The sequence below is a fragment of the Haplochromis burtoni genome, unplaced genomic scaffold (assembly GCF_018398535.1).
Source record: "Haplochromis burtoni strain Fernald_Lab_line unplaced genomic scaffold, NCSU_Asbu1 Contig_179, whole genome shotgun sequence".
NCBI classification, from domain to species: domain Eukaryota; kingdom Metazoa; phylum Chordata; class Actinopteri; order Cichliformes; family Cichlidae; genus Haplochromis; species Haplochromis burtoni.
This window is the reverse complement of record NW_024582540.1, coordinates 53,069-75,319: the sequence shown is the minus strand read 5'-3', so window position 1 is coordinate 75,319 and position 22,251 is coordinate 53,069. Positions and strand designations below refer to the sequence as shown.

At 39.8% G+C, this 22,251-nt stretch overlaps 3 protein-coding genes across 5 annotated transcripts; all 3 read right to left on the bottom strand.

Moving 5' to 3' along the window:
- Positions 1 to 5,169: 5,169 nt before the first annotated feature.
- On the bottom strand, positions 5,170 to 9,135 carry odf3b (outer dense fiber of sperm tails 3B). 2 transcript variants are annotated; one of them, XM_005934120.3, is made up of 7 exons: positions 9,010 to 9,135; positions 8,058 to 8,172; positions 7,755 to 7,958; positions 7,563 to 7,664; positions 7,350 to 7,468; positions 5,422 to 5,562; positions 5,170 to 5,332 (listed from the first exon to the last, which is right to left on the bottom strand). In XM_005934120.3, the coding sequence occupies exons 2-7, from the start codon at positions 8,167 to 8,169 to the stop codon at positions 5,240 to 5,242; spliced, it is 771 nt and encodes a 256-aa protein (XP_005934182.1). In that variant the 5' UTR covers positions 8,170 to 8,172; positions 9,010 to 9,135; the 3' UTR covers positions 5,170 to 5,239. The 2 variants fall into 2 exon arrangements, with proteins under 2 accessions (XP_005934182.1, XP_005934183.1); XM_005934121.2 differs by lacking the exon at positions 9,010 to 9,135 and adding an exon at positions 8,824 to 8,947.
- Positions 9,136 to 10,223: 1,088 nt separating this feature from the next.
- Positions 10,224 to 15,515, bottom strand: zgc:77752 (uncharacterized protein LOC393862 homolog). Of its 2 annotated transcripts, XM_005934119.3 has the most exons (13): positions 13,734 to 15,515; positions 13,272 to 13,463; positions 13,092 to 13,172; positions 12,729 to 12,847; positions 12,450 to 12,587; positions 12,089 to 12,360; positions 11,689 to 11,982; positions 11,316 to 11,570; positions 11,118 to 11,234; positions 10,936 to 11,037; positions 10,759 to 10,839; positions 10,547 to 10,657; positions 10,224 to 10,421 (listed from the first exon to the last, which is right to left on the bottom strand). In XM_005934119.3, the coding sequence occupies exons 2-13, from the start codon at positions 13,460 to 13,462 to the stop codon at positions 10,299 to 10,301; spliced, it is 1,884 nt and encodes a 627-aa protein (XP_005934181.1). In that variant the 5' UTR covers position 13,463; positions 13,734 to 15,515; the 3' UTR covers positions 10,224 to 10,298. The 2 variants fall into 2 exon arrangements, with proteins under 2 accessions (XP_005934181.1, XP_042081635.1); XM_042225701.1 differs by lacking the exon at positions 13,734 to 15,515 and having other exon boundaries at positions 13,272 to 13,724.
- A 53-nt stretch (positions 15,516 to 15,568) lies between these two features.
- Positions 15,569 to 20,776, bottom strand: LOC102309760 (ADP-ribosylation factor 5). The gene is made up of 6 exons (XM_005934118.2): positions 20,554 to 20,776; positions 19,836 to 19,916; positions 19,597 to 19,706; positions 17,732 to 17,803; positions 16,872 to 16,997; positions 15,569 to 16,754 (listed from the first exon to the last, which is right to left on the bottom strand). Exons 1-6 carry the CDS (start codon positions 20,618 to 20,620, stop codon positions 16,668 to 16,670), a joined length of 543 nt encoding a protein of 180 aa, XP_005934180.1. The 5' UTR covers positions 20,621 to 20,776; the 3' UTR covers positions 15,569 to 16,667.
- Positions 20,777 to 22,251: the final 1,475 nt, after the last annotated feature.

The following is a 22,251-nucleotide window of genomic DNA, read 5'->3' as shown; positions in this document are numbered from 1 at the left end:
TGTTAAATTCTGTTTGTGTAAATTATATATTTAGTAAATCATTAGTATCTCCCTCTTGTCTTAATAATTATCCATTCTCTGCCAATGTCTGTCCTTTTCTTCTTTTCCTTTCCATCGATTTTGTCTGAACTATGAATTTTAGCAAATGATTTTGCCATGACCTTCTCTTCGTTTCTAATTGCTGTTATATCTCCATCACTCAGGATTGGATACCTATATTCTCTTTTAATCCCAATCATTTCCCTTATCATTGACCATTCCTGATTTATTTTAGTCTGTCTTCCTGCTGAATTACAGAAATTCCTCCACAAATCTCTCTTTGCATTTTTTACAACTCTTCTCAAATTACCCTGTAACCTTTTATACTCAATAAGGTTCTGAGCATTACAATTTCTTTTCAACATTTTGAAAGCTTTATTTCGAGCCTTAATTGCTTCATCACATTTCTTTGTCCACCACGGTAGTCTTCTTCTTGGTCTTACCTCCTTTCTCCTTTATAAATCAATTTGCTGCTAATTACTTTCCATCTACTAATGCCTGCTAGTGACTCTGAAACCAAAGTGAGATCAATTACTTCTTCTGTACCCGCTCTTCCATTCACTCTTGTTCCACTTCAATCATTCAAACATACATACTTTTTGTTTTCCGTGAGTTCCTCAGTTACATTTCCATTCTCATTATTATACAGGGAGTGCAGAATTATTAGGCAAGTTGTATTTTTGAGGAATAATTTTATTATTGAACAACAACCATGTTCTCAATGAACCCAAAAAACTCATTAATATCAAAGCTGAATGTTTTTGGAAGTAGTTTTTAGTTTGTTTTTAGTTTTAGCTATTTTAGGGGGATATCTGTGTGTGCAGGTGACTATTACTGTGCATAATTATTAGGCAACTTAACAAAAAACAAATATATACCCATTTCAATTATTTATTTTTACCAGTGAAACCAATATAACATCTCCACATTCACAAATATACATTTCTGACATTCAAAAACAAAACAAAAACAAATCAGCGACCAATATAGCCACCTTTCTTTGCAAGGACACTCAAAAGCCTGCCATCCATGGATTCTGTCAGTGTTTTGATCTGTTCACCATCAACATTGCGTGCAGCAGCAACCACAGCCTCCCAGACACTGTTCAGAGAGGTGTACTGTTTTCCCTCCTTGTAAATCTCACATTTGATGATGGACCACAGGTTCTCAATGGGGTTCAGATCAGGTGAACAAGGAGGCCATGTCATTAGTTTTTCTTCTTTTATACCCTTTCTTGCCAGCCACGCTGTGGAGTACTTGGACGCGTGTGATGGAGCATTGTCCTGCATGAAAATCATGTTTTTCTTGAAGGATGCAGACTTCTTCCTGTACCACTGCTTGAAGAAGGTGTCTTCCAGAAACTGGCAGTAGGACTGGGAGTTGAGCTTGACTCCATCCTCAACCCGAAAAGGCCCCACAAGCTCATCTTTGATGATACCAGCCCAAACCAGTACTCCACCTCCACCTTGCTGGCGTCTGAGTCGGACTGGAGCTCTCTGCCCTTTACCAATCCAGCCACGGGCCCATCCATCTGGCCCATCAAGACTCACTCTCATTTCATCAGTCCATAAAACCTTAGAAAAACCAGTCTTGAGATATTTCTTGGCCCAGTCTTGACGTTTCAGCTTGTGTGTCTTGTTCAGTGGTGGTCGTCTTTCAGCCTTTCTTACCTTGGCCATGTCTCTGAGTATTGCACACCTTGTGCTTTTGGGCACTCCAGTGATGTTGCAGCTCTGAAATATGGCCAAACTGGTGGCAAGTGGCATCTTGGCAGCTGCACGCTTGACTTTTCTCAGTTCATGGGCAGTTATTTTGCGCCTTGGTTTTTCCACACGCTTCTTGCGACCCTGTTGACTATTTTGAATGAAACGCTTGATTGTTCGATGATCACGCTTCAGAAGCTTTGCAATGTTGAGACTGCTGCATCCCTCTGCAAGATATCTCACTATTTTTGACTTTTCTGAGCCTGTCAAGTCCTTCTTTTGACCCATTTTGCCAAAGGAAAGGACGTTGCCTAATAATTATGCACACCTGATATAGGGTGTTGATGTCATTAGACCACACCCCTTCTCATTACAGAGATGCACATCACCTAATATGCTTAATTGGTAGTAGGCTTTCGAGCCTATACAGCTTGGAGTAAGACAACATGCATGAAGAGGATGATGTGGACAAAATACTCATTTGCCTAATAATTCTGCACTCCCTGTAATTACCTCATACTGTGCCGTGAGCATTAAAGTCTCCACACCATTCCACTTTTCCTTCTATGTACGTATCCATTTCTTCCATAAAATATAATGACAGCCTTTTATATGGATTGCAAAAATTAACAACTTTAATACTTCCTTTCTTTGTCCATGTTTCAATCACAATATATTTCAACTGCATACCTATTGCTAGAACTCTATACTGAATACCTTGTTCTACAAAAATTACACATCCTCCTCCTTTACTTTCTTTCCTATCTCTACCTACACTGCTATATCCTTTGATTACAAAATCTAAATTTGGTGTGAGCCATGTTTCCTGGATGCAAATGATATCAGGTGTCTTATTAAAAATAATTTTATGAATCCTTTAAACTCTTGTCCATTTTCTAATAAACTTCTGGAATTCTATTGCAACATAATCGTATTATCTTCTCTTGTGATGTTCCTGGCTTTCCATCTTCCCTGGTCTTTTGTGTATATGTTCCCATGAAATCCCTCTCATAAATGATTGTGCTCCCCTCACAACCATTTAGATTTTTTCTGTCTTGTATTTTACTTGATCAGCACAGTTGACTACATATGCAATGAATATCTTTTCCACTGTGCTTTCAGTATCTGTTCTCTCTAATTGAGTCAAACCTGGTGATGACATCTGTTGAAGTCTTTTGCACCTTTTAACAGCCTCGGCATAGCTTATGTTGTTTCCCGCTTTAACCTGCACAACCTCAGTGGTCTTCTTCCTAGCTTCACATTCCTCATATATCACCATGTGCCTCCCTCCAACACTAAAAAATGTATCTGGCCCAACATTTCTCATACCTATGTTTATCCACACACCTAGTACACCTTTGCTGTCCTCTGTAGACTGCTGCTATATGCCAATATCGCTGACATTTGTAGCATGTAAGAGGGGGAGAAATATATGACCAAACTACGAAACACATGAATTCTATTTTGACTTTTTCTGGAAGCATAGGTTCTTAAAAGGTTTTACATACATATTAAAAAATGGCTACTTTTTTTTTTTAAATTTTTTTAACAGGTCTTAGTACTGGGTCCATTTGTTTATATAAGGAAAGGTCAAATGCAGAAGCAGTGTGTGTAACAATAAGCACACTAAAAATCATTAAATTACATCTAAAATACAGGGTGGGCCATTTATATGGATACACCGTAATAACAAGGTTATGGTTGGTGATATTAAAGTCCTGTTTGTGGCACATTAGTATATGTGAGGGGGCAAACTCCTCAAGATGGGTGGTGACCATGGTGGTCATTTAGAAGTCGGCCATCTTGGATACAACTTTTGTTTTTTCAATAGGAAGAGGGCCATGTGACACATCAAACTTATTGGTGATGTCACAAGAAAAACAATGGTGTGCTTGGTTTCAACTTAACTTTATTCTTTCATGAGTTTGAGGACTTTAATATCACCAACCATTCCCATGTCATTACGGTGTATCCATATAAATGGCCCACCCTGTAGTAGGGGTTATTAGCCATTTTGTTGGGCATGTTTCACAGTGGGTACTCTATCTTGTCATATTTGGAATGAAAAAACAGTGTAACTGTGTGTGTGTGAATGGGTGGATGACTGGATATGTAAAGCGCTTTGGGGTCCTTGGGGAATAGTAAAGCGCTATATAAATACAGGCCATTTACCATAACTACAGTACTGATTTGGTTGCCTCTAACCAGCTTTAGCAGCAATAATTTGAAGTAATCAGTGACCCAGTTTTGGCCATGCTTAATTCATAGGACAGATGGCATCACATTTGATTCTACAAAACTTTGCTATACAACAAAACCTAGGAAAGATGCCCAAGATACAAAGTCCCCAAGTCCTGTGGCTCCAAAACCAGCCAACATCATCACTCCTCCACCACTGTGTTTGACTGTTGGTATGAGGTGTTTGTACTGATATGCTCTCTTTAGTTTTCTTTAAATGTGGTGCTGTGAACTTTGGTCTTCTCTGTCCAAAGAAGATATTTCCAGGAGTCTTGTGGTTCGTTGAGATGCAAAACTAAACTTTGCTGCAGTGCTCTTTTTAGAGAAAAGAGGGCTTCAGTGAAGCCATGCTTGTTCAGCCTTTTTTGGATTGTGGTGCCATAAACTTTAAACATGATATAACTCAGGCCTGTAGAGTCTGAGATGTAGCGCTTGGATTTCTTTGCAGTTTGTCTGAGCATTGCAATGTCTAACTTTGGGTTGATTTTGCTGGGAAATACATTCCTACAAAGACAAATATCTGGCAACTGCCTTGAATAGTTTTTCTCACTGTAGAATTAAATTGTTTGGAAATGTCCTTATAACCCATCACAGAGTGTACTAGTGTAAGCATGTACTTAGGTTTTCACAGGATTGCATGGAGTTCTCTGAAAACCCTTTTCACAGATCTATTAGGCAGTTTCACACATTTTTTTTCTTTTCACATAAAGCCAACAATCTGTTTCATAAGCTGCTAGTATTTGGCCAAATATAATTATTCTTGCACATAGGCTATGTCTACAGGTATTAAATCTTCTGTATCGGCTGACTTTAACAATTTAGTGGCTCTGTGGATAATATAAATAGCAAAAGCAAAATATCACTGATCATGTAGTTTGTATGTATCATACAGCCTGGTATGAAAGTTGGATGCACATTAAAGTGGCACTTTGCAAAATGCCAAATGGCTAACTCAGGAATTGGGATTGCAGAGGTTCTGCTATAAACTCTGTGCAAAAGGCTAAACCGTAACCTGGAAATTCCACAAAGTTGAGACATAAGACAGAAACAGTAAATTTATCTTATTCTGTAAAAAGACGAGCAAGTTCTTAAAGTATTTTTTCCTTAACTGACCTCAAATATGACAAATGGAGAAATCTGGCCTAAATTCTTTGGCATCAAAATACAATCTCACTGTTGCGCTGAGCAGTTTGTATTTTATGCTTTATTGAAAAACTTCTGTGGTCATTTCCAGTTAAATTAAGAGATGACAGAGGACACTATTCCATAACATTCCCAGGAGCTGGTAGGATGTACTCAGAATGACGCAATCCAAAGGTAAAGCTCGGGGCTTTGGTTTTTGTGAGGTTTACCTAGGAAGGAAAAATCTTGATGAATAAAAAATGTTCATATTTGTGGAGCATTTAGGATAATAAGAACACGACATGATCAGGTTTCTTACTTGCTCAGGGTTGTATGCTCCTGGTCCTGGTTTCGCTGTGGTTTCACCGGGGGTGAAGTTGCGGCCTGTCATGCTGAATTGAGGAGGCTTCTGCCCATAAATACTGGGGTCCACAACTTTATAGGCAGCAGGGCCAGGAGTCTGCAGCCAAGAGAAACAAAAGTATAGACAACAACAGTAAACCACAGTTGCTAGGGTTTTTTTGTTTTGGTTTGGTTTCAGCTTTTTAGAGTTTGTTTGAGTAACTTTTATATCTGTATGTAACCAGTCTGGCCTCACACTGTCCTGCTACAGTCTGTGTTGTGGTTATGGTTTTGTTTCATATACATAGGGAATAGATCCTGACGGAGGATTTTTAAGATACCAATATTTGGCAATTTATTTTTTTTCTGTCAGACACATGGAACATAAACAGATTTTCCTAGCATTTGTTGCGTATCATCACTTATGAGTCCTTACTTAGGTAATATGGCAGTGCAGTTTAAAAATAAACTTGTTCTCTGCTCCAACAAGCTGTAGGTTACTCATTTACAATCTGCCTATAGCTGCTTGGATCAGCTGGTTGTTGTATTTGTGGATTTGCAAACACCTGTTGCCAACAGGTAAGTTACAAAGTGCCCTCTAGTTGACAAACTACACAATATCAACAACCACAAGATGGTTGAAGGGTGTTTCTCCCTTCTCATCTTAACTTGTCTTAGCAAATTTCACTTATGAGCCATTTCAAAAGTAGATCAGTAAATGAGATAAAATAGAAAATTTGTTAATATATAATCATGATGCAATGCAATTTCTGTGCAGGTTTTTATATGTGCTTTGTATATATTTTTGGAATTTGAGTAATGAAATTTAATGTGATGGCACACACCTTATCAGTCAGCTAGTGGTCCTGTTGGGGGAGAGGTGTAATAGCTATATATAATAGCTACAATGATTTAGATAAATTTTAATGGAAGTGAAATTTGCAATGAAATGCAACTGTTAAACACTGTTTTTACTAGTCACATGAAAAAGTTTTTCACAGGCCAGTCTGAGCACCTCTACAAAAACAGACATTTCAGGCCTCAGTTAGCAGGTTAAATGAAAAAGTTCATGACAGTAGAATTAGAGAACAAAGGAATAAGTACAGCTTGTTTGGAAGTGTTGCCAAAAGAAATAGTCTTCTCTATAAAAAAAACAAAACGTGGCAGCATGGTTTTCATGTGTAATGTTGCATTGGATCAAACCACAAGACTTCCAGAACAATTCTTAACAGACAACAAAGACCAGTGTTGGAGATGTTTGTCCATAGCGCACAGCACCACATTTGGAGAAAACAAAACAGCGTATCAGCACAAATGCCTTAAAGGGGCTTTAAAAGAGCTGTGCATAAAGGAATGCCTGCAGACTTCTATGAACTGAAGCAATATTGTAAAGAAGACTGAGATAAAATACCTCCACAATCATATCAGAGAAACGTTATACAGGGAGAGATTACTCCATGTTGCTTCACGTTATTGCTGATGAAGGCTCTACAAGCTATCGAACCATGGGGCTTACTTAGTTTTTTAGAGGACTACATAGAGTGATGTGTAAACTCTATTTTTAATGATTATATTAACACCAAATCCTCATAACTACCACCAATATTAACCTGTATTAATTCAATAAATATTACTTAGAAGACATAAAAATTGTTTACAGCAAACTAATACAAACTCAGCCAAAAACAAACACTTTACACTAAAAAGACAAGATGTAAAGTTTATACACAGGTTTAATCTGTAAACAGGAGTACAGTGGGAAACTACTGGAACTGATGTCCATGAGAAGTCAAAGGTCACACAAAGAAACTAAAACCTCCCAATAATATAAATTCATTAAAAAATGACAACATTTTTCAGGGAAATATAACTCTTAAAAGACATGTTACATATATAACTCTGCACCTTGCTTTGGTCATCATAGAAGGTTCCGATTTTGTTGCGGCCACGTAATGAGAAGCAGGGAGCAGAAGATGCAACCGCAGTGTTCCCTATCATGGGAGGCAGGGAATAGGTTGCAGGACCTGCAGTAGGAGCAAGAGATAAAGCTTACAGATTTTGTACTATGAAACTTTTTTATTCATAGTACAAATACAAAACAACAAATACATATTTTACCTGGTGTTTTGTTGCCACCTAATTCCTTGTGCCTGGCTAACAGTGAATAAGCAGGCGCAGCGCGGTAGATCCACTTTGCTGAGTGCTCTAGGGAATATTGACCTGACAGCAACAAAGAAATTTGTATAAAGACACTGAGACCAGGAGTAAAGCATCTTCATATGCGTTTAATGTGTTAGGAGTTCTGCTGACCTGGTCCAGGAGGCTCGAAGAACTTGGGCTCCTTTGGACGGCCGTGGAGTGAAAATGAAGGCATGCTGCTCAGGCCCTCTCTGGTCATGTTGGTGGGAATCAGGTATCTTGGCCCAGGGGAAACGTTATTATTGACCTCCTTACGACGCATCCCAAAGCTGAACATTGGGGCTTTGCATTTGGTAGGGTCGTGCTGAGACACACCTTTATCATAGAAGAAGAACACACCCTTATTGAATACTACTGCTACTACTACTAATAATAATTGAGCTGATAACAAAAAAAAAAATTCTCTAACACTACCTGTGAGTCCAGGCAGTGCATACTTGGGCCCCGGGCTACCATAGAGGGCAGCTATAGGACCTCTTGGCTTGTGGGGCCTCCAGGTGCCAACCCAGGGATCAGCCTTCATCATTACCTTGACAGAGAAAGACATGGAAAAAAAATAAAATGACTAAGGGGGGTTTGCACATTAAAAAAGAAAGAAAGAAAAAAAAAAGAAGATAAAATCACTCATCCTTCTGTGGTATATATATATATATTCAGCTGATCCCTTATTAACCACAGCAGGTAGGTCCACATGTTTGATTTAGCAGATTTCTGCTGAGCTTCTTCAACTTGTAGGCAAATATGTAAAAACACTGTATATGGAGACTCTTAAAATAGCCATCAGCATATTTGCCATGTCATGAAAGTGCATTACTATCGATGAAGGCTCTTTAAGCGTTTGCCAACTCAAAGTTCTTTCAAATCCTGCACCTTTCTGAGTGGCTCAGTAGTAACACGAGTGTGGCTTCACCTGGAACAGCAACACCACGGTGCTAATCATGGCAACAGATTTGGAACAATAATAACAATGACAACCATAACTCATTTCATATGTCATATGAATAACAACACTAACGCCAGAAAGAAACGTTAGTCATTTGCTAACTCGCACTGATTGAGCACAAGTGATCAATAATTATAAAACAGCTTTGCGCTCACCTGTGAAAACAAGCGCTAGCCATGTTAATGAGTTATATAAACCATCGAGCTAAGTTCATGAATCATACATGGCTTTACTTACGCTTGACTTTTGTTTGGCAGAGGCCTGGTTGATTATGTTTTTACAGAAAAAGCTGTAAATCTTTCACCAAAAAAAAAAGAAAGACCAAACCTGTTTCTACCGTTTGCGTTCCAAACTAACGAATCACTGACTGCTTTCAGTTTTATTCAGTTGGTGAAATAAAGTAAACAGATTCGTGATTTTTACCTCACAAAATCCCGATCCTGCTTAGAGTCCGTGACAGGCTTTTTCCACAGAAATGAGCATGTGCGCTGAACCCAAACACAGATTGTTTAATGGTTGTCAACTTCACTATGACAACGTTTCCATGGCAATGACTCTCTGACATTTATTCTTAATATGTGTTGGATATAATGTTCTTTAACCAGTTTGACCGATAAAAAATACTACTAATAATAAAAATGAAAAAAAGGGAAAGGTTTCTAGTCAGCTCTGTTGGGGTGCCTTGGCTCCCTGGTATAATATCTGACTCACTCACATTTAACCAGAGACATGCAAGAAGTATATACATGCAATACATTATGCAGATGTTGTAAATGATTTATTAGGTATGAAATGCTGTTCTGCTACAGGGTCACACTGTGGGCACACTGCTTGGATTTAACCTCTTAGAACTAATGACAGGACCTGATATACTATTCAGTGCTAAACTCATTAAATGCTTGTTTTTTAATTCTAACTTTATTTCAAGTTTAACCACTTTTCTAGCACTCTATGCAGGACTGGTCCATGGCACAGATGTAGTTGTTACTCTTTGCCTGGTAACTGTTTCAAATACTTCAAATCATCTTAATCCACGGAAACAAACAAATATATGACTTAATCTTAATGCCCTCTACTGGAAATATCTTAGGCTTCATTTATAGACATTGGCACATTTTCATTGTCCCCTGTGAAGTGTGTAACAGTGTAAGCAGGACACATCATAAACAAAATATTTTAGTGCCAGAGGGGACAGTTACAATTGAAACACATTAACACGGCTTAGACTGAAAGAGTAGAGCAGGTAATAGTTCTTGTTAGATTGTGTAGGTGATACTTTATTTCTTACATCTAAATCAGTATAGGTTATTAGCAATTTTGTTAGGCCCACATTTATTGTGAAATAGGGATATTTTAAAAAAGGGAAGATAAATATGAGACATGAAGGGGGAGGTTGGTCTTTATATATCAAATTCTGCTTTAAATGCACTCCAAAAACCAAACTGTAAAGGGCATTTTTCACAGTGGGTGCTCTATTTTGTCATATTTGGAATTAGGGAAAAAGGTGGCATCTCAGTGTGATGGCAAACACTTACAGGATCCTACAACTAAAGTAATTAGACAGAATTAAGCAATTATTTATTTAAGTGCTTGCACCTCAATAATTTTTTTCCCTCTGATTTGTCAAAAAGTCTCTGTGGGGGGGGGGGGGGGGGAAGCCCAACAACAACAATATGCAGTATCAGTTTTTGTTTCTGTATAAACTCTTGTCTTCAAAGTGTAGCATTGGTGCTGCAGGCTCTAGTGAAGTATCTGTAGTTGTGGAAGGTTTCTCTCAAAGTGGCCTTCATGACTTTCATTAGAGGTGCAAGGCTTTCCATTTCCTCTTGGGAGCGCTGTAAGATACATGTATATATGTGTGTTTATTTAAAAAAAGGAAAATTATAACACTTGAAAAAAAGTTTCCATTTTTAGAACAAATGCAACATGATTTACTCATTGAACTTCCATGCTGTCTTACCCTTGTAAGTGCCCGTATCAGGCGGTGAAGCACTGCCTCCTCTCTGTGTGGACAAAGGCTGGTGACTGTGCTCACGCAGCTCAGCAGACAGTAAATGGTGTGTCTCTGTGGCTGTAACAATGTAATATCCCAAATAACATCTTGCATCTAAGGAGATCTACGTATAAATGTATAAATGCTTAGTAAGAAAGCCCAGGAGATTGTTTGCTTACTTTCTTGAGCACACTGAGAGGATTCCTGTTGCTTGCTCTAATACTCAGTCTTTCTATGTCCTCGGCACTGAGGACAGGGTCCTGAATAAGATTGGAGAAAACCAATAAAAGTGAGAGACAAATGTTTACTGCAGTACAGGGTGCTTAATCAGAAATCCCTTGTGTGATGCCACTAACCCTCAGCTTCTCCAGCCAGGTCCACAAGAGACAGCAGAGAACATGAGGATCTGATTCAGTGACCAGCAGAGCCCAGCCACACTCACTACTATTCAGTTCCTCCTATAGAAAAAGTGAGTGGTAGTATTAATTCACTGATATGTTCTGATTCATAACAATGATTACTTGTTTGTTCGTTTTACCTGCAGCAGAGCCGACCTTTGCAGAACTGTTTCTCCTGGAGGACCCTGCTCTGACATTGCTTTAGCTACAGGACGAGCCGTCGAGGTCGGGCCTAGGTTATGTGGATTTCTGCACAGCTGCATGTGACATTGGTTAGAAAACATCCACAGCAAAGCTTTCTTTACCTTTACCATTTTTAAAAATAAATGTAAGGTTACCTCCACATTGGAACTGTATTTGGGTAGAGCCTTTTTAGCCTTGCAGTTTGACTGCTTAGCACAGCTGCTGTTTGTTCTCATGCTGGACACTGGAATATTGAGTATATGAGTTTCCTTTTTGGTGGTTTGGTAGCCTGATGAAAGCCCACCAAAAACTGGACTAACTGGTCTGAGATCAGCTCGCATACGTTCCGGCAAACACCAGTGTTTCTCATCTCCAAGAGCTGTGGTGCAGTATGGATTCAGCTCCGATCCCTTCAGTACAAAACGCAACAAAGGGGGACAAATCCTTTATAACCAGACCCATTTTACATTATTATTCAAGAATTTGAATAATTCTGGATGCACAATTTTAAAATTTGACCTCATTTACCTTGATCTTGCTGAGATCAGAGTCACTGTAGCTGCGTTTGTCCATCAGTACCTCCCTCTTCCTCTCCAAGAATCCTAACGGGTCATCCCATGAGGACATTGACCCCGAACCTGCCCACGAGCTTCTATGACCTTCTCTCAGCAAGGGCAAGTACTGCTTGGACACCAGAGTCTCTCTCACAGTGCTGCTCAGGACCCTAAGTGCGGACCTCTTGTCCAGTTCAGTATAGACCTCTGGAGGTGAAGGAAGACCCAGAGCCAAGCAGGAGAGACGCACACACAGGAGGTACACCACCTACCGGTAATCAAGTGGAAGTCAGAAAAGAGGAGAAGGTTAATTGCTCTACAATCCAGGCATTTCATGACACAGGATTAATGTATTATGATGACAAAATCCAGACCTTTGGTGTTTGTCTGAGATTGCGAGCCTCCTTGCCGTGCAGTAGGAGTGCTTGTCGGTTTAGATAGTGCTGCAGGGTGAAAGGGGCTCCGTGTCTCAGGCTAAGGTCTGGGTATTGAACCAGCTGTGTGCTAAGCAGGCGAGCAAAATCAAACACCTTGCTTATCTGTGCCCGGGTTTGGATAGAGCGAGGTCGTTTAATCCGCACAAAGTGGACGGCCTCACTCGGGCTGATACGCAAGGTGTAGATTAAGTAGCAAGCTATCAGGACACCTGGCGATCAGGAACACAGCAAGAGCATTATATGTGGCCAATCTGCAACATGCAATACTTACTTACATGGAATATATTTTTAACCCTACCTGTCCTCCCCAGGCCTGCATGACAGTGCACGGCCACTCTTCCTTCCCTCACCGCAAAGGCAATAACCTTCACTGCGTCAATTAACCCAACAAGAGATGACACTCCAAAATCTGGCATCCCAAAGTTGTAAAAGTAAACTGCACATAAACATATGTACATAAGAATAGTGAGCTGAAGGAAAGAGCATTAAAGCCATCAGCATAATGTTTGCACACAAAATAAACTGTTTTCTGTATTGAAAATAAATATGCTTTTCTTTCAGTGTTTTAAGATCTCACTGTCATTGTCCATGAAGATCTGAGGAGAGTAGGTGAAACCACTTTCAGGGTCCAGAGGAGGTCCACAGTGAGCATGCTCGCCTGGGAGCTGCATGTTAACGATCGACCTGATGTTTAACCTGCAAATAAAGTCAAAGACTGGAGGAAACCTGCAGACACTTGGTGTTCATCTCAAAGGTTTTTTGTTTGTTACTTGCAATGTGTCCACAGTTCCAGAAGTTTTAAAACTACTACGATCATCAAGTGTCGTTGTAAAAAAGTGATACAAGATGCTTTATGTCCTTCCTTTTTTGCAGTAATTGCTGTAAGGTTGCAGGCGTCATGCATCAATTTACTACACAGACAATACTGACCAGTGATTACCTTTGAAACTGATCTATGATGTTGTACTTCTCAATTAGATAACTTGATGGTCTTGCCATGGCAACTATGTCATCTGTTACCCTGAGACAAGTAGAAGTTCACAGTCAGCATGGACTCCTTACCGTTTTGCTAAAACACGCACAACACAAAATTATGTGTGAGATTGCCAAACACTCTCACCAGGAGGAGAAAATGCCTCGAATAACTTGCTGGTTCAGCTTCCAGCACTCTGGTCCCTCGTAGCGACAATCTTTACCTCCACAGGCCAGTAGACAGAGGAGCTTGGGTGGGATAGCTCTCACCAGATTCTCCCTGGCCTGGGAATAGGTGGGCTGTGGTACCGGTATGTGAGGGGTCAACGTCGGCATCATCCTGCACATGTAAAACCTGCAAATCAGCTTTTGCTAACGTATTATATCTGTGAAGGATGCCTCACCTGGAAGAAATAGCAGCTTCCTTCGTCCTTCAACTCTGACAAACATGCAGCTTGCAGTCTGACAGTATTTGTATTACTTTTAGTTGTCATTTTACTTACTGTGCAAGGATCTCATGTCTGAAAGTGTTCTGCTTTAAGAACAGTCCAACTATATAGTTTTTATATAGCTTCATATGTAATAAACAGCAATTAAATGTAATGCTTACCTTTCTGTTTATGTTGAGAAGTGATGGTTTAAATCCCATTTAATGTATTTCTATGAGGCTTTAAGAAATATGAAGAAAAAAACTGATCAACAAAGCAGAGTACACATGGGCTCATCTGTCTTGATGCACACCGCTTGCACCCACTCACAAAACTGTGTGATGACCCAGCTCCACTAAGCCTGATTAGCTGTCATAAATACATTAGAACAGACACTCATGCATCGTAGCAAGCCAATTATATCCTTACACCTTCACCTATAAACACTGTGTATGTCCTAATTACTTAGCACCTGGCGTCATACATGATTTTACTCCACTTGATATGCTGAGAAACTGTAACAAGCACCAAAAGAGAGACTGTGTAAATGTTGTGCTTATACGGTGATCTCAGATCATCTCACACCAGATCAGTCTGACGACTATGGTAACTGATTTATTGAAAATTGATTGACTATAAAGTCTTCATGGCAGAAAATTGCCACACATTTTAATCTTATTGCACATTAAACTGCTGTGAATTGGAGATAAACGACGATATGTGCCCCTGGTTCTCTGTCTGTATGACCACCTCCTGCACTACAAGCTGTTTGTGCAATAAATTCACTTCTCATTAGTACACTGGGATCTGCCCAGCCCGGGAGCCGCCACCAGTCCTCTCTGAGGCCTTTCCTAAACCGCAGCCTTACTTCATGCTCAAGCCATCTGCCAACATCTACTAGAAACACTGTCAAACTTAAATGAGGATTTGGTCCCAGCTACTGACTCCCCTTTGACATTATCGCCCCCTGCAGTGCTGCAACAGTAACAACATGGTAATGATGAAAAGATGATAATACAACTTTTTTCTATCCCAATTAGGGCTCATCTCCCATTTAAAAAATGATTACTATATGCTGGATAAATTTCACACATCTGCTCCTGCCCAGCACAGGACATGCTGGGGGAACAGAGCTACATTACAAAGCTTTTATTTGAAAGCAATTTTATATTCTAGTCATTTAACATTTCGTTTCCACTTTTTACCCTTCCTCTTTACTTGACAGTGGTATTAATTTAAGCAGATGCTGTGAGTGAGTTGCTCTCCCTTTATGCCCTTTCCAGTGCACCATATGCCATTATACTTCTCTATTATTCAGTCCTCATTCAACTTGAATCCCTGCATCTGATAGCCTGGCACTTAGCTTTGACATTTTCCATCCAAACTGCTACAAAAGACCAGACACTCTTATTCAGGAAACTGCCATTTACTAACATTTAGAAGAAATCCACATAACTAATCCTGCTTTTCTCTCCAAGTCACCATCTTATACCACTAGCAGTCAAAATGAAGGGAAACTGCATTAAGGTCACGTAGGCTGAATGTTTTACTCAAAGCATTGATAGCTATTTTCCTCCAGCTCAGTTTGTTAGTTTACAGTCAAATCGCTTCCTCTCCTTTAACTCTTTAGTTACATTAGTAAACAAAATTAATTAATTAATTAAAAAAAAAAATCTTGCTTGCCTGAGGGCCATTCTCAACATGCAGAAGCCGTACAGTTCGCTGTACAGATGACCTTAGGTCATACCCAAACACCAAGGAAGACATGTGCTAGGAAATGTGGTGGCTTGAAAGCAAGTAATATATAAGCAAAGACAGGCAGAAGCTGAGATCCATTTGCAAGGTCTGTCCAAGTTACAGCGCAAAACATACTGGTACTTCTGCTCAGCCTGGTTCCTGATAAAAAGATGTTGACTGATGATGAAACAAACCTGAAAGCCAAGAAAGACCTGGCCTGAAAAAAAAAACACTGACAAATGACACCGAATGTCGTCAACAATGAGCAGAGTCGGAAAAATATCTTTAAACACTAACTTTATTTGGAAAATATTGTTAGAGAATATTTTTGACAAGTGTCAACATCTTAAAGCACATGTTGGAATGTACCCAGATAAATTGATGGGTAGGTATGGGATATGTAACACAGTATTTGTAAAACAGTACAACAGCTGAGAAACAGACAAAAGCAACAAAGAAAAAAAAACCATGCTGCTTTACTGTGTTGCAATGACACTGGCGGTGTGTCAACACTGAAAAGATGCTTCCTTCCTCCTTTTAGTAAAAAGATTTTTTGTCGGGAGGATAGAAGATCACAAGATAAAAGAACTTAAGTTCCCTCTTTTTCCATTGTGGTTCATAAAAACAAAGTGGAAAAAAGGCAAATGAGCCAAATTCACAGATGTTCAAACAGGATAAGTTGCAGAAAGAAATCTGTCCTCACTTTGGTTTTGCTGCACCCCAGCATGCAATCCACCACATCTTATTGCATAATTTTATAAGCATAGAGAGACAAAAGCATATTAGGAGGGAGCATGACCTAACAATGTGATAAGGAAAGGATTACTCAGATTTAGGCAAAGAGGGACCAGAAGGCACGATGCTCCTTTGTGGATACATGTGATTCCACACTAGTAACAAAATCACTGCAATCCTCCTGCACCTCAGACTAAAAGGCACAAGCCTTTTCAAAAATGAGTTGCCATTAGATTAAGGACACAAAGGTGAACCACAGGGCTGGGTCTAACATTCACAGTTTGTGGCCTATAAATTGTCTTTAAATAAAGTTTTTTATTTTGTCATATCCCTCCTAGTAAATGGTTGAGGAAGATAAAGTCTAAGTACAAGGAAATGATTACTGCAGATGCTGCCTAGACAGGAGCCAAGGCATTAAATGGAAATGATAAGTGGTGATAAGTAGGAACAAAAAGAGAATAGACACTAGGTCAAGAGATAATGTAACTGATAACACAATCAAAAAGAGGAGTTATTAATTTTTTTTCCACCAGCCTGATCCCTTGTGTGATCACTAATGCTTGAAAGTTTCTTGACTGAATGTCTGTGCCTTCAGTCCTATTTTGTGGCGTTTAGTCTCTTTCTTCTATCCAAACAGTCCTTCCTCAGTTCTTGGACAACTCTTGGGATAGCCAGTCAAGTCCTTCATATAGCCCAGTGCCCTGGGTAGCGCAGGTAGACTCAATGTGCCACTGTGGGGGTGAGATAATGTGAGATTGTGAAAAGAGCGCCAAACGTGCTTGTTTTTTGTTTTTCGTTTTTTTTTTTTCTTTCTGGTGTAAAGACTGTTTTCTACTCAAATTACTTACAGTTTTGCTGCGAAGGGCATGAAGGCCAAGTTTGTCCGTCAGCTCGCTGACCGATAAGGCGTTGGGAAGATCTTGTTTGTTTGCAAATACCAGCAAAACGGCATCTTTCAACTCGTCTTCTTGCAGCTGCAGAAACCAGATTAAAGATTTCATGTTATAGCAAAATAAATGGGGTGAAACTACTGAGTTTAGATCTTTGTGTGGCACCAATGATTCGACTTTACTGTCGTTTCAAGTCCTGATAAACTTGACTACGGGGACCTATCGAGGCAGCAAAGTCATCTTAAATCATGATGCCACCACCTCCGTGCTTCAATTTTGGGACCACGGGTTCATGGCTCTATACCGTAAATATTGTTGCATGCTCATCTCAAACAGTACAACTCTATTTGTCCACAAACTCTATGATTATTTTGTAAAACTTTGCAGTTTTACATACCTCAATCCATTTTCAATATGTAAATTTGAATTTATTTGGCCGTTATTGTAAACTGGATGAAGATCTGCTGTTATTTTGGGACAGGCTTATGCACACATATACTCACATCTTTCATTTTCATGGGCTATGCCAGTAACAGTGAGGCAACACTAGAAAGTAGATACTACTTGCTTCTGGATGGCTCAGAAGAAGTAAAAATATGATGAGAAATCCATGTTTCTCCAAGGCACGACCAAATCAATCAGCACTTCAAACTACAAACAGACTCCTACAGTAAGGAGGACAGTCATCTAACAGTAAAAAGAGACAAATATTTAAGGATCAAGTACATCCTGTAAAGACTAGGTTTATGCTTTGGGTCCCTGTAAAGCATGTTGGGAACAGAATTGAAACTGTTTTTCTTATTTAGCCAAGAACTCACCATCTTAGACAGCTCTTCTGCTGATTCAGCCACTCTTTCTCTGTCATTGCTGTCCACTACAAAGATGAGGCCCTGTACAACAAGAGAGGTTGTTGAAGTGATTACATTAGAATTTAATGTTGGCCATTTAATGAAAAGCAAATATGGTCAGTGTACTGGTATGTCGATTTTAAGATCAACTCAAACATGCCACAAGATAACAACTAAAGACATGTTCATACAGCTTTAGTGAAACTGCAATGACTTAAACTACAATAAATATAAGATACATAAAATAAAACCAGTCATTATGTATTTTGACAAATCCATTTGCTTTAAAGATTATGGCTGCGTTGCCATCATTTAGTTTTTTTTGTTGCTTTTGCATTTCTTAGCTGCCAACTGCTACTACTGCTCAATGACACATTGTTACGCCAAACATGAGATTATGTAATCATCAGAAACATGGTATCCAACCAGATGATTACTTTGAATCCCATTAACTTGGCCTCCAGGGACACTGCGAGGAATCTCGGGAGTTGTTTGTGATCAGGACGTGTCCTTCAATGTGCCCATTAAACAAATATCTAGGACTGCTTTCTTTCACCTATGTAACGGCACTAAAATTAGAAACACCCCATCTCAGAGCAATGCTAAAAACTAGTTCGTGCTTTTATTATTTATAAATTAAACTGCTGTAATTTATTATTATCTGGTTTTTCTAAATGTTCCCTGAAAAGTCTCAAACTAATACAAAATGCTTTAACAGAAGTATTAACAGGGACAAGAACGAGAGCTCATATTTCCCACATATCGGCTTCATTGGCTCCCTATTAAGGAATTAAAGTAAAGTGGGAGGCGGAGCCTTCAGCTATTTAGCTCCTCTCCTGTGGAACCAGCTCCCAGTTTGGATTTTAGACACAGAAACCCTATCTACTACTGAAATTAGATTTAAAACTGTCCTTTTTGATAAAGCTTACAGATAGTACTGATCAAATGACCCTAGGGCAGCGGTCCCCAACCCCCGGGCCTCGGAACGGTACCGGTCCGTGAGTCGTTTGGTACCGGGCCGCGAGAGTTGAGGCTCAGGTGTGAAATGTATGGTTTTCAGGGTTTTTATCGGTTTTCAGCATTATTTTGTTATCATTTTTATTGTTAACTCTGTTTTCTTTGGTCTTTTCACGTGTTATGAATAAATCTTAAAGGCCGGTCCGACCTTTAACCCCTCTTTGGCCCTGGGACCAAAAATGGTCCCAGGGCCAAAGAGGGGTTAAGGTGTCGCGGATAAATACAACAAAATAAAACTAGTACCAGTACAGAAAAAAAGAAGATTTATTCATAACACATGTGAAAAGACCCAGGAAAACAGAGTTAACGATAAAAACGATAACAAAATAACGCTGAAAACCGATAAAAACCCTGAAAACCATACATTTCACACCTGAGCCTCAACTTTCGCGGCCCGGTACCAAACGACTCACGGACCGGTACCGGTCCGAGGCCCGGGGGTTGGGGACCGCTGCCCTAGGGCATCCATTAATTGCGCTGCTATAGGCTCAGGCTGCTGGGAGACTGCCTCCGGTACTGCCTGTCTCACTTACACATTTCTTTTTACTTTCTCTTTCACTCCACCTCCAACTGGATGGCTTCCTTGACCAAGTGTATTTCTGATTGAGTTTTTTCTTCCTGCTGTTACCTAGCGCCTCCTCTTGAGGCTTACCTGACTGTAGGAGTTTTCTCTCTAACACTGTGTGAGCTTTACCTTCCACTATAAAGCACTTTAAAGCAACTGTTACTGAGATTTGATAAGCTTGAACTGTGCTAAATTACCTTTAGGCTATTAATCCAAAGTTGTCACGAAACTGCACGACGGTCATATTACATACCTGTGTGTTCTGGAAGTAATGCCTCCAGAGAGGCCTGATCTTGTCCTGGCCACCCACGTCCCACACGGTGAAACTGATATTTTTAAATTCTACCGTCTCCACATTAAAGCCTTTACAGAAGAAGAAGAAGAAGAAGAAGAAGAAGAAGCTCTTAACACTGCTAAACACTGGAGAGAACCATCAAAGAACCATAACTGAACTTCAAGTTGTAAAAGGAAAACTAAAGGAAAGTCTCTCACCGATGGTTGGGATGGTAGTTACAATTTCACCCAGCTTCAGTTTGTACAAGATGGTCGTTTTTCCCGCAGCATCCAATCCAACTGCAGGGAAACAACGTGGTTTAAATACAAGTCAACATTCATATTAAAAGTGAATACAAGTCAGTGCTGAACATTGAACTGATTGCGTAACAGCGTCTTCCTCCAGTCCAGTCACTCACCAGAAGTCGACTAATATCGTGCCCTGTCACGCCATTTGCGCAAATAAACGTCATCAGAAGATAATTGCTTAATTACTCGAGTTAAACAACGTGAAAACGCCGTAACGAGTTACCGTCAAACAACGTATGTTAGCATTTTTAGTTAAAACATTTACAGCTTTAATCGTCGCACTGTTATTCTTTTAAGTGCCCATTTGCCAATGACAATAACATTTCAATAAGATTTTTCTTTTAGTATTTTAACGTAATTTCTTTTAAAATGATGCTTTTTAACAGACTTTACTACGGAACTTCTTTTAAACCACACACATAAAAAATTAAAACCCACGACGACAAAAAATTGTTACTTTTCTCAAACAACAAAATATTAAGAACAACAATAGTTATTATAATATAATTGTCTCTTCTTTGTGCTTTTCCTCCTCTTTCTCCCCCCAAATTTTAGAAGTCTGGGAAGTGCTCTCCCACGAACGCTCATCAACAACTAGCTAACAGCGCTATCTAAAGCTAGCACTCACCCATCAAAATCCTCATCTGTTTTTTGCCAAAAAGCCGACCGAAGATGGACGAGATGGTGAGCCCCATAACTGTCCGTGGATATTTAACTTTGTGGGAGTAGAAGTGACACAAGCCGCAGCAGGAACACACACGTAGACTGTGTTGCTTTATCTCTGATCCGCTTTTTCACCGTGATTTCCACACAGGAGCACTGCCGACTGCCACGTCCGGGCCAACGTGTAACACGCACACGTCACAAGTTTGAATCAACTTTATCAACTCAATCTCTGTAAACACCACAACTCTTTTGTACGGTGCTGCGCTTGAGGTCTGTTTGTACGGTATAAAGAGCGGTATTACACGGGATATGAGAGAGTCTTTAACCATTCAAGAAAGTTTATTTAATATAATTTAAATTATTTTTTCCTGCTCTCATATGAACAAAATGCAGAGCCCAATTCTTACCACTAGATGTCCCTGTAACACAGACGTTCAATTACTGTAATCTAATACACCGACCAGTCCTCATCCTGTGAGTGTGTGTGCATCTATAGCTTATACGAATGGCAAAAACGGTTTAGGGCCCTTCTATGATGAGCATACATCCCAAAAAGCCCTTGTTGGTTTAGCACAGGGGTAACACGTTTCTTGTAGTTGGTCACCAGGTTTGCACACATCTAAAGTGGGATTTTGACTAACTCTAAATCCTTGCGGTTTGGAGACTTGTAAGCCCACTCCATTACCTTAATATGATTCCTCTTCAGCCTTTCTTGCCTTGGCAGTGTGTGTTGGACTCATCTTCAGTGTGCTCATTGAGGGAAGGTGATTCTCAGCCAAGATTTCACGATGCATGCAATGAAGTTGCCCTGTACCCTAATCAGAAAAACAGCCCCAAAGAATGATTCCATCTCCATGCTTGACTGTGGGGATGGTGTTCTTTGGGTCATACTCTGTATTTCTCTTCCTCCAAACACAGCAGGTTGAATTGATGCCACATAGCTTGTTTTTGGTTTCAGCTGACCACAGCAGTTTTTCCCAAGCCTTCTCTTAATCATTTAGATCAGGGGTGTCATACACAAGACACAGGGGCCAGAACTGGCCCGCCACAGACTCTAATCTGGCCCACAGACAGCAGGAGGGCATATATTTGGCACTTTTCATACTTTTTTTTTTTTTACACCTTTTTGCACTGATAAAGACCTCCCTTATTGTCATTTGTTCTATGCCATTCATACTACATAAACAGAAATTTTGCTAGTCCGACCCACTCAAGATTTCTTGTCGACTGTGGTCCCAGCTGTCTCCAGATGATTAACAGTCTCCTGTGTAATTTTGGACTGATCCACCACTTTCTGTCATGATCATCTTGACCCAATGTATCTTGTATGATGCTCAAGACCAAGGCTAAATGAAGGTAATTTTAAATTTCTTCCATTTCCAAATGATTGCACCAATGGTTGTCACCTTCACACCAAGCTTCTTGGTGATGGTCTCATTCCTCATTCCAGCCTTGTGTAGGTCTACAAATATTGTCCCTGATGTGCTGTCACAGCTCTTTGGCCTTGTTCATGGTGATGGAGATGATGGAATGGAAGAAACTGATTCTGTGGACAGGTGCACTTTGCATGCAACATGGGCACACAGTGAAACTGTGGGTGTCAGAACTCTGGCTACATTGTCTCAAACACTCATTTTATGTAATTTTTATGCAATTGCTT

What these genes read in the sequence shown, in the direction of transcription:
- odf3b (XM_005934120.3), bottom strand. Translation starts at nt 8,169, where the DNA reads ATGATGAAGGCTGATCCCTGGGTTGGCACCTGGAGGCCCCACAAGCCA. An exon ending in TGCACTGCCTGGACTCACAG is followed by an intron (nt 7,959 to 8,057) that starts GTAGTGTTAGAG and finishes TCTATGATAAAG; the next exon opens with GTGTGTCTCAGCACGACCCT. An exon ending in TCTATGATGACCAAAGCAAG is followed by an intron (nt 5,563 to 7,349) that starts GTGCAGAGTTAT and finishes TCTTGGCTGCAG; the next exon opens with ACTCCTGGCCCTGCTGCCTA.
- zgc:77752 (XM_042225701.1), bottom strand. Translation starts at nt 13,471, where the DNA reads ATGTGCAGGATGATGCCGACGTTGACCCCTCACATACCGGTACCACAG. An exon ending in GATCTTCATGGACAATGACA is followed by an intron (nt 12,588 to 12,728) that starts GTGAGATCTTAA and finishes GTTTATGTGCAG; the next exon opens with TTTACTTTTACAACTTTGGG. An exon ending in CTGATCTCAGCAAGATCAAG is followed by an intron (nt 11,571 to 11,688) that starts GTAAATGAGGTC and finishes TTTGTACTGAAG; the next exon opens with GGATCGGAGCTGAATCCATA.
- LOC102309760 (XM_005934118.2), bottom strand. Translation starts at nt 20,620, where the DNA reads ATGGGGCTCACCATCTCGTCCATCTTCGGTCGGCTTTTTGGCAAAAAA. An exon ending in ACAGATGAGGATTTTGATGG is followed by an intron (nt 19,917 to 20,553) that starts GTGAGTGCTAGC and finishes GTTTCCCTGCAG; the next exon opens with TTGGATTGGATGCTGCGGGA. An exon ending in AACTACCATCCCAACCATCG is followed by an intron (nt 19,707 to 19,835) that starts GTGAGAGACTTT and finishes TCTTCTGTAAAG; the next exon opens with GCTTTAATGTGGAGACGGTA.